Source organism: Scophthalmus maximus, chromosome 9 (genome assembly GCF_022379125.1).
Source record: "Scophthalmus maximus strain ysfricsl-2021 chromosome 9, ASM2237912v1, whole genome shotgun sequence".
Classification (NCBI taxonomy): domain Eukaryota; kingdom Metazoa; phylum Chordata; class Actinopteri; order Pleuronectiformes; family Scophthalmidae; genus Scophthalmus; species Scophthalmus maximus.
The window spans coordinates 24,632,501-24,642,500 of record NC_061523.1 but is presented as its reverse complement, the minus strand read 5'-3'; the positions used below and the strand labels follow the sequence as shown (position 1 = coordinate 24,642,500).

At 48.0% G+C, this 10,000-nt stretch overlaps 1 protein-coding gene and 1 long non-coding RNA gene across 4 annotated transcripts in view; one reads left to right on the top strand and one right to left on the bottom strand.

Annotated features, from left to right (window-relative positions):
* Positions 1 to 10,000, bottom strand: part of LOC118319665 (alpha-1,3-mannosyl-glycoprotein 4-beta-N-acetylglucosaminyltransferase B) — a 37,420-nt gene that overhangs the window by 14,400 nt on the left and 13,020 nt on the right. For all 3 annotated transcript variants that reach the window (XM_047334381.1, XM_047334382.1, XM_035650223.2), the window contains exons 2-4: positions 2,334 to 2,513; positions 1,079 to 1,222; positions 1 to 81 (exon numbers count right to left, since the gene is read on the bottom strand). The exon at positions 1 to 81 is cut by the window's left edge and continues 53 nt beyond it. In XM_047334381.1, coding sequence (XP_047190337.1) covers positions 1 to 81; positions 1,079 to 1,222; positions 2,334 to 2,513 — 405 coding nt within the window. The remainder of the gene's footprint in view (positions 82 to 1,078; positions 1,223 to 2,333; positions 2,514 to 10,000) is intronic.
* LOC118319674 overlaps positions 6,479 to 10,000 on the top strand; it is an 8,993-nt gene continuing 5,471 nt past the window's right edge. The window contains exon 1 of the long non-coding RNA XR_004796071.2: positions 6,479 to 6,617. This is a non-coding gene — a long non-coding RNA (uncharacterized LOC118319674). The remainder of the gene's footprint in view (positions 6,618 to 10,000) is intronic.

The window sequence follows — 10,000 nt, the reverse complement described above, 5'->3', positions numbered from 1 at the left end:
CCGACATGAGAGAGCTGAGTGTGTCGGTCAGGTACGAGTGGACCTCCCTCTTCACACTGGGAACCCCCATCACTATGGAGACTGCACACACACACACACACACATGTCGTTAGCGTGGTTAGCAGACATTAGCTCAGAGGGAGAAGTGGTTTTAATACTTTATGAATCTTGGTATTGATCAGTCACTGGAACAGCAGAGCCGGTGTGAAGAGACGGTAGTAACAGGAAACACATCAGTGTTGTCTACAATAAATCAGAATGAACGAAGCAGACTGGACCACACGCACACACAATCAGGTCCTGTGTCTGTTCTTGTTTTTCTCTCCTTGATGCTCCAGCTATTTTTATTAACTGATTCTGTTTTGTTTCAAAAGCTTTACATATAAATCAGGTCACACACACACACACACACACAAACAGATAAATATAATGTCTTGTTGTGGTTCTCGGTTCTTATCTCTGTCCTTTGCTGCTGCTCCATAAAACTCTGTTTGTCCACCGACTAAACTGTTTTACTCACAAAGTGCATCATAAATTCATTTGACAGCACACGCACACACACGTTCACACGTTCACACACACACACACACACACTCACACACACACACACACACACACACACACACACACACACACACACACTCACACACACACACTCACACACACACACACACACACACACACTCACACACACACACTCACACACACACACACACACACTCACACACACACACACACACACACACACACACACTCACACACACACACACACACACACTCACACACACACACACACACACACACACACACACACTCACACACACACACTCACACACACACACACACACACACACACACACACACACACACACACACACACACAACGCCGGTTGGTCAGAGACGTTTGTTTTATCCTCCAGGGGACGTCGGGTGAATGTTTCCCCAGGAAAGGGGCACTGTTCCTGGGCTGCTGGCTCACACAGACCACCAGTGACTGTGCACGTTTCAATCTCTCCCTGTTTTTGAACCATCCAATCACGTCTCTTTCAATCCACCGTCCCGGTGGCGGCGGCCTCACCTCCGGTGCGACCCTGTCCCAGGTGTACAGCGGGTTGCAGGCTGTCCTCTTTGCTCAGCAGGTGGGGGAGATGATGGAAGATGGAGGGAAGCTGCAGGACGTTTCTACTGCTGCTCACGTTCCACAACCGCAGCCTCGTCTCCTCTGAAAGCAGACGGGGTGAGACCACATTAGGTCTGATGAATCCAGATTATACCAGAGTGAACGATCTACAGACGGTTTGAACCCAGTCTGTTCACCTCAGACTGGACCAGATGAGACCAGGTTAGGCCTCGTTAGATTAATCCAACTTTTGTGCCTTTGTTGTATGAACCAAGAAATCAGGTTAGACTAGATAAATCCAGATTAGATCATATTATATCAAGTGACACCAGGTCAAACCAGGGCAAATGATGATTTAAATCATCCAGGTCTTCTCCTGGAGGAGGTCAGACCACATGAGACCAGATTAGATCAGATGAGACCAGATTAGATCAGATGAGACCAAATTAGATCAGATGAGACCGGATTAGATCAGATGAGACCGGATTAGATCAGATGAGACCAGATTAGATCAGATGAGACCAGATTAGATCAGATGAGACCAGATTAGATCAAATGAGATCAGATTAGATCAGATGAGACCAGATTAGATCAGATGAGACCAGATTAGATCAGATGAGACCAGATTAGATCAAATGAGATCAGATTAGATCAGATGAGACCAGATTAGATCAGATGAGACCAAATTAGATCAGATTAGATCAGATGAGACCAGATTAGATCAGATTAGATCAGATGAGACCAGATTAGATCAGATGAGACCAAATTAGATCAGATTAGATCAGATGAGACCAGATTAGATCAGATGAGACCAAATTAGATCAGATGAGACCAGATTAGATCAGATGAGACCAAATTAGATCAGATTAGATCAGATGAGACCAGATTAGATCAGATGAGACCAGATTAGATCAGGTAAAGCCAGGTTACATTCAACCTGCTCTCTTCCGAACAAATTGAGAGTGATTTAGACCAGGTAAAATCATATTAGATTTGGCTAGATCAGATTAGATCAGGTGATACCAGGGGGCCAGATTAGCCCAGGTTAAAACAGGTGAAATGATGATTTAAATCCTCCAGGTCTTTTCCTGGAGGAGGTCAGACCAGCGGAGTCCAGATGTTTGGTTGGACCAGAGCAGAGGCTTCAGACGTTTGCATGAGACAGCGAGTCACATGACAGGAGGCGGAGTCACATGACAGGAGGCGGAGTCACCTGAGAGGCTGCTCCAGGTGCGGTTGATGTCTCTCAGCGCCTGCTTCTCAGCGATGGCCTTCTTGATCTCCTCCAGCACCAAGTTCAGCTCCTTCGAGCGCCGCAGGTTCTCCTGCTCGGCCGAGTGGAGGCGCTCCCTCAACGCCAGGAACTCCCTCTGATAGATGTCCACCACATCTCCTGGAGAGGAGGAGGAGCAGGGGAGGAGGAGGAGAGGAGGGGAGGAGGAAGAGAGAGGAGGATGAGACGAGGATGAGAGGAGGTGGTGAGGGGGAAGGGAGGAGGAGATGAGGTCATTACAAGATACAAGATGGCGGCGCAGGCAACTGCAGCGGCTTTGCTCTTCCCTACGTGCTTGTGTTTGTTTGTTTGTTTATTCCCGTGTCTACAAACACCCGGACATCCAATCGACAGGAACTTTTTAAGATTGGGATACTGTATGGTAAATCAGCTTTAACTAAGACTCAAAGCTTTGAGCATCTACCACCGGGGATCATACGACCAGCGGGGAGCCAGTGGATTATTACCCCGGGAGGCAGACGCAGGAGGCGGCGCAGAGACCGACGGCAGAAGCGGGGATGCAGAGCAGGATTAGGGTCCGGCTAAGGAGGGCACCACACAGGCCCGCGCTCCCCAGCCTTCTTGTGTCCAACGCTAGATCGCTATGCAACAAGGTGGATGAGCTGGCGACGACCATCGAGACAAACAGATACGCTAAAGACTGCTCGCTGGTAGTGATCACAGAGACGTGGCTGCTCTCTGGGATTCCTGACAAAGGAGGGGGGCTCTGCATCTACTCCAACAACAGCAGGAGCAGCGATGCCACAGAGACTGAAAGACACTGCTCACCAGACCTTAACACTCTTGCCCACAGAGGCCCTGACATTCTCTCTGAACACAGAGGAGGTCAGGAGGGCATTTCTTGGCGGGAACCCCAGGAAAGCTGCCGGCCCTGACGAGATTCCGGGGAGAGTGTTGAGGTACTGTGCCGACCAGCTGGCTGAGGTATTCACCTCCATCTTCAACCTCTCTCTGTCTACCTGCTCCACCCCCAAGTGCCTCAAATCTGCCACCATCGTGCTGATCCCGAAAAAATAGCTGTGAGTAGCCTCAATGATAATAGACCAGTGGTCCTCACTTCCACTGTCATGAAGTGCTTTGTGTGCTGACCCAGATTGAACATCCTGGCACCTACGCAAGACTGTTGATTGTGGACTTTAGTTCTGCATTAAACTGCATCATCCCTGGAAGACTGGTGTCCAAGCTACACGGCCTGGGCATCAGCACTAACATCTGCGGATGGATTCATGACTTCCTTACAGACCGTCCCCAGTCAGTTCGGCTGGGCTCCCAACTTTCCTCTGTCCTCACACTCAGCACTGGGGCCCCCCAGGGTTGTGTGTTGAGTCCCCTGCTCCACACCTTATACACTCACGACTGCACCCCAGCTCATGACAGCAATATTTTTAAGTTTGCGGATGACACCACTGTAATAGGACTTGATGATGAGTCTGCCTACGGGGATGAAATCCCAAAACTCTCCACCTGGTGCTCCACTAACAACCTGTCTCTCAACACCTCTAAGACCAAAGAGGTGGTGGTAGAGATCCGAGGAAGAGGACTGACCTTGCCCCAGTTTACATCAATGGGGACACTGCAGAGAGGGTTACGGTCTTTCAATTCCTGGGGACACACATTTCACAGGACATCACCTGGGCAACCAACACCACAGCCCTTGTGAAGAAAGCAAAGCAGCGGCTGTACTTTCTCCGGTCACTCAACAAAATCAACCTCCCTCAGAAGCTGCTTTTATCCTTTTACAACTGTTCTGTCCAAAGTATCATCTCGCACGACATTCTGGTGTGGTTTAGCAGCTGCACCACTGCTGACAAAAAGGCGCTGGACAGAGTCAGGAAATCAGCACAAAACCTAATTAACACACAGCTCCCCTCACTCACTGACATATATCACACCAGATGCCTGCAGCGGGCAAAAAACATAATTAAAAACTGCTCCCAGGCAGGCCACAACCTCTTCACTCTGCTGCCATCTGGAAGGCGTTACAGATCTTTGAATAGCTTCTATCCAAGTGCCATCAAACACCTGAACTCATGACCCACATGGACTGCACTGCACTTTATGGTCTATGTCTTCTTTTAGCTATTTATCAACTCTTATCATTTACTTTACCTTTTTATTTATTACTGTGTTCATATTGCTTAGGTCTCTTTGTATTATGTCTTAATTCCTGTTTTACTATGTTGTCCTGTCATATGTGTTACCACCAGGGGAAGCGCAATTGAATTTTGTTGCTATGTGCAATGACAATAAAGGCACTTCTATTTGATTCTATTCTATTTATCAATTATGTTATGTACAAATGATTTCCGATGATTCGTGGTTTCATTAAATCTCTTTGTCGTACGAGTCGTTTCTTCACAAATTCATCCGACTTAAAAAAGTCTGAATCAAATTCCTGTTTGAATATGAGACAAAATGTAATTTCATTTAAATATATAAGACAAAAGGGGGCGGAGCCAGGAACATTTGATATCTGTCTTTAACATTGTTTTTGAACATGTTCACTGATTTCACAGGGAATAACTCATGAAAACTCTCAGACACATGAACTGATTCTGATTGGCTGAAGGATGTTGTTGTTGTTGTTCACTGATGCTCTCGTTCTGAAGAGAAACCAGAAGTTCTCCAGCTGCTTCATGGAGCTTTTTCATCACGTCATTTATAAAAAAAACTGGACATTTCTGCGACAGGACGTGTTACATTTCACTGATTCTTCATTTTGTGATGGAGAATCAGATTTATGCTTCAGAGAGAGAGAAAGGGAGAGAGAGAGAGAGAGCGGCTGCTTGTCTTCATTACCAGGTAGAGAGAGAGAGAAAAGAAATAATATGAGTGAAAACACTAAAATAAAAAGATAAATCCTTCATCTGCTGCAGCAAAACATCATCCATCATCCGTCCATCATCCATCATCCGTCCATCATCCATCATCTGTCCATCATCCATCATCTGTCCATTATCCATCAGTGGGTTAACGCTGAGTGACGGTTAATCTGCAGTAATCCCTGAGCGACACGCAGCGTCTCTGCCACTTCACTGAAATATCACAAGTTTATCAGAATCCACTCTGTGAACAGTTCAGAGACGAAAAACAAACATTTACAAATTATTAAAAACCTGTTTGATCCAGTGTGTCCTTCATTTTCACACAGACTGTAAATACAGACGGACGACATGACAGATCGCCCCCTGGTGTCCGGCTGCAGTACAGGTCATAAGCCCCGCCCCCTCCATGTCATGTGAGGTCGTTCTCATCCCTGATGTTTGTTCACCTGTTCTTGTTCCTGAGCACTTTGCTTTTCATTAGTTATTTGATGATGTAATAACGGGATTTCTGTTACAGTCGAAGCTCTAATCTTCATCAATAACACATTTTCTTTTCATTCATTCTTTCCCATGTTTCATATTTTTGCTTTTCTCAGTCGAACTTTAATAGATGGACGTGAAAAGTCGACGTGAAAACAAACAGGAACATTCTGCCGTTGTTGTTTCACTTAAACCTCATTAATGGGAAACAATAGTCACATCTATAGTTCATTACTGAGAACACACACACACACTGATGAGTTTTTAATGATGCTCCTGACCAGTTTATCTGATGTGATGAAATAATCTGCCTCCTGCAGCCGTGGCTCTGTTAAACACTGAACTGAACAGTGTGTGTGTGTGTGTGTGTGTGTGTGTGTGTGTTTGGCTTCCTGTTCATCTTCACGCTCGCACAGAGAGAAGGATCCTGTTCACATGGCTGAGCTTCATGGTCAGATTGCTCTGGTTCTTTCAGGCGAAATCCCTAACGAGGTTCCTAACGAGGGGTTAGGACCCTGACCCCCCCCAGTGTGGGTCAGTTTGGGACAGTGACACACACAAAGGTCGACTGACAGAAAACAGCTTCTGCTGAGTCAGCCAGTCAGATCCAAATAACAGTAGAAGAAGAAGAAACAGAAATCCTCAAGATCAAAGGTCAGTTCACAGGCAGTCCATGACAACATCATCAGGTCTCTCACGTACGTGGAGCTGCAGCTCTCCAGTCACATCATTTCAAACCTTTCACCCTGAGGAAGAAAAGTCTTCAGATTATACAACAATCACCAAAACACCCCAATCCCCAAGAGGTCGGAGGAGTCGCAACAATGTCTTTCATCCAGAAGCTGTGGAGGAAAGACCAGAGCGATTATGGTCTGAACTCCGCCCTTCATGTTCCCAAGTATGAAAAGGACCATGACAAGATAAACCAGTGTCAGGGAGACCAGGTGTGTCAGGAAGACCAGGTGTGTCAGGAAGACCAGGTCTGTCAGGGAGACCAGGTGTCTCAGGGAGACCAGGTGTCTCAGGGAGACCAGGTGTGTCAGGGAGACCAGGTGTGTCAGGGAGACCAGGTGTCTCAGGGAGACCAGGTGTGTCAGGGAGACCAGGTGTGTCACGGAGACCAGGTGTCTCAGGGAGACCAGGTGTTTCAGGGTGACCGGTTGTGTCAGGGAGACCAGGTGTCTCAGGGAGACCAAGTGTCTCAGGGAGACCAGGTGTCTCAGGGAGACCAGGTGTGTCAGGGAGACCAGGTGTCTCAGGGAGACCAGGTGTCTCAGGGAAACCAGGTGTGTCAGGGAGACCAGGTGTCTCAGGGAGACCAGGTGTGTCAGGGAGACCAAGTGTCTCAGGGAGACCAGGTGTCTCAGGGAAACCAGGTGTGTCAGGGAGACCAGGTGTCTCAGGGAGACCAGGTGTGTCAGGGTGACCGGTTGTGTCAGGGAGACCAGGTGTCTCAGGGAGACCAAGTGTCTCAGGGAGACCAGGTGTCTCAGGGAGACCAGGTGTGTCAGGGAGACCAGGTGTCTCAGGGAGACCAGGTGTGTCAGGGAGACCGGGTGTGTCAGGGAGAACAGGTGTCTCAGGGAGACCAAGTGTCTCAGGGAGACCGGGTGTGTCAGGGAGACCAAGTGTCTCAGGGAGACCAGGTGTGTCAGGGAGACCAGGTGTGTCAGGGAGACCAGGTGTGTCAGGGAGACCAGAATTAAATATCTGTTTTAAGTACTTTATATTTGATTTAATTAAAATAATATATTTGTATATTGCTGTATTTATTAGTATTTGGTATTTGTCCAATGCAGAACCTTGTCTCTCAGAGAGTCGGGCTCAGATATGAAAGCACACGCAAACTTCCCCAGTGTGTAATTTTAGTACTTTTCTGACACAATCTGGTGGAAAAGTGTCAAACCGCAACCAACTGAGCGACCGACAGGGGACACTTCATGGTGTAGCACACCGGCAGCGTCTGAACTATGAAAACTATGATTTTTCAACTATTTATCAACGTGAACAAAGGAAAGAAACGGTTCAAACACGCACAAACACACATACTCCTCAGTTCAATCCCAAACAGTATCGTCTAGCACCATGACCATCAAACGCGTGTGTGTGTGTGTGTGTGTGTGTGTGTGTGAGCTGTAACGTCTGAGCTCCTGTTTCAGTCGATATCTGGAGTGGATTTGTGTTTATTTGAGCCTGAGGTCAATACATCTGAGTGTGTGTGATGTGATAATGATTCTGAGTCTATAGTCTCTGGATGTGGTTAATTTCATCACACATATACATTGGAGGGATGGTATAGGAACAAAAATCAGTCAAAGTGTTGGTTCCTACCTCTTGTCAGACCACTGGTCTCACTGGGTACAACTCCCTGAATTTGGTACCGATTCAACTTTTGCACCAAAATGAAATACTTATAATAATAATAATAATTATTATTATTATTATAATCATCATCATCTACATCATAATCTTGATGACGGCCTCTTTTTAGGGCTTTGATTCAGGTTGTTTTTTTCAAATTAAAAGGTCACAAAGCTCTGTGTGTGTTGTGTGAGTGTGTGTGTGTGTGTGTGTTGTGTGTGTGTGTGTGTCTGTGTGTTGTGTGTGTTGTGTGAGTGTGTGTGTGTGTGTGTGTTGTGTGTGTGTGTGTGTTGTGTGTGTGTGTGTGTGTGCGCATGTGTGTGTGTGTGTGCGCATGTGTGTGTGCGCGTATGTGTTGTGTGAGTGTGTGCCCGTGTGTGTGTTGTGTGAGTGTGTGTGTGTGTGTGTTGTGTGAGTGTGTGTTGTGTGTGTGTGTTGTGTGTGTGCGCGTGTGTGTTGTGTGAGTGTGTGTTGTGTGTGTGTGTGTGTGTGTGTGTGTTGTATGAGTGTGTGTTGTGTGAGTGTGTGTTGTGTGTGTGTGTGTGTGTGTGTTGTGTGAGTGTGTGTGTGTGATTATTGAGTCAAATTGATTCTTTCACAAAAGCACACACACACCCACACACAGTTGCCGTGGTAACCGAGCAGCGCAGCGGGAAGATGACAGACAGACTAACATGCATGCTAACGGTCCGTTAGCCTCTGTGCTAGCTGCGATCCTTCGGTCTGTTTCAGCTTCTCGGTCAAACGTCACAAACTCGCAGCCAGTCTGAGTCTGTGATTTCAGACTCTGTTGTAAATGAAGCTAAACTATCCCAGATACTTGCGCCGCCATCTTGCCCTTTTCCATCTTCATTTCCAGTCTATTTTACGTCCTCCAGTAACATGGAGGGGGGCGGGGTTCATGACCTATACTGCGACCACCAATCAGACGTCGTTGTTTGATTTGATCTTCCTCAGATTTGAGTCCGTGTGGACGAGGACGTGTGGACGAGGCTGGAGGGAGCAGACTGGAGACGCCACATCGCTGCAGACTCACTGATGAGTTTCCTGTTCATACGATACCACGAGCGCAACTTCCCGTCCATAACATAATGGCTTCCTGAGTATAAGCACCATGAAGAGTCACAGACGTTAACATTCCCTCTGCTCCAATCCCAACATTCTTAACCTCCATCTGAGTTGATGCGTTCCTCCTGCTCCTCCTCTGTCTCCTCCTCCTCTGTCTCCTCCTCCTCTTCCTCCTGCTCCTCCTCTGTCTCCTCCTCCTCTTTCTCCTGCTCCGTCTCCTCCTCCTCTTCCTCCTGCTCCTCCTCCGTCTCCTCCTCCTCTTTCTCCTGCTCCGTCTCCTCCTCCTCTTCCTCCTGCTCCTCCTCCGTCTCCTCCTCCTCTTTCTCCTGCTCCGTCTCCTCCTCCTCTTCCTCCTGCTCCTCCTCCGTCTCCTCCTCCTCTTTCTCCTGCTCCGTCTCCTCCTCCTCTTCCTCCTGCTCCTCCTCCGTCTCCTCCTCCTCTTTCTCCTGCTCCGTCTCATCCTCCTCTTCCTCCTGCTCTTCCTCTGTCTCCTCCTCCTCTTCCTCCTGCACTTTCTCCTCCTCCTCTTTCTCCTCCTCTGTCTCCTCCTGCTCTTTCTCCTGCTCCGTCTCCTCCTCCTCTTCCTCCTGCTCCTCCTCCGTCTCCTCCTCCTCTTTCTCCTGCTCCGTCTCATCCTCCTGCACTTTCTCCTGCTCCGTCTCCTCCTCCTCTTTCTCCTCCTCTGTCTCCTCCTGCTCTTTCTCCTGCTCCGTCTCCTCCTCCTCTTTCTCATCCTCTGTCTCCTCCTCTTCCTCCTGCTCTGACTCCTGCTCCATCTCCTCCTCCTCCGTCTCCTCCTCTTTCTCCTGCTCCTCCTCCTCCTCCGTCTCCTCCTGCTCCTCCTCCGTCTCC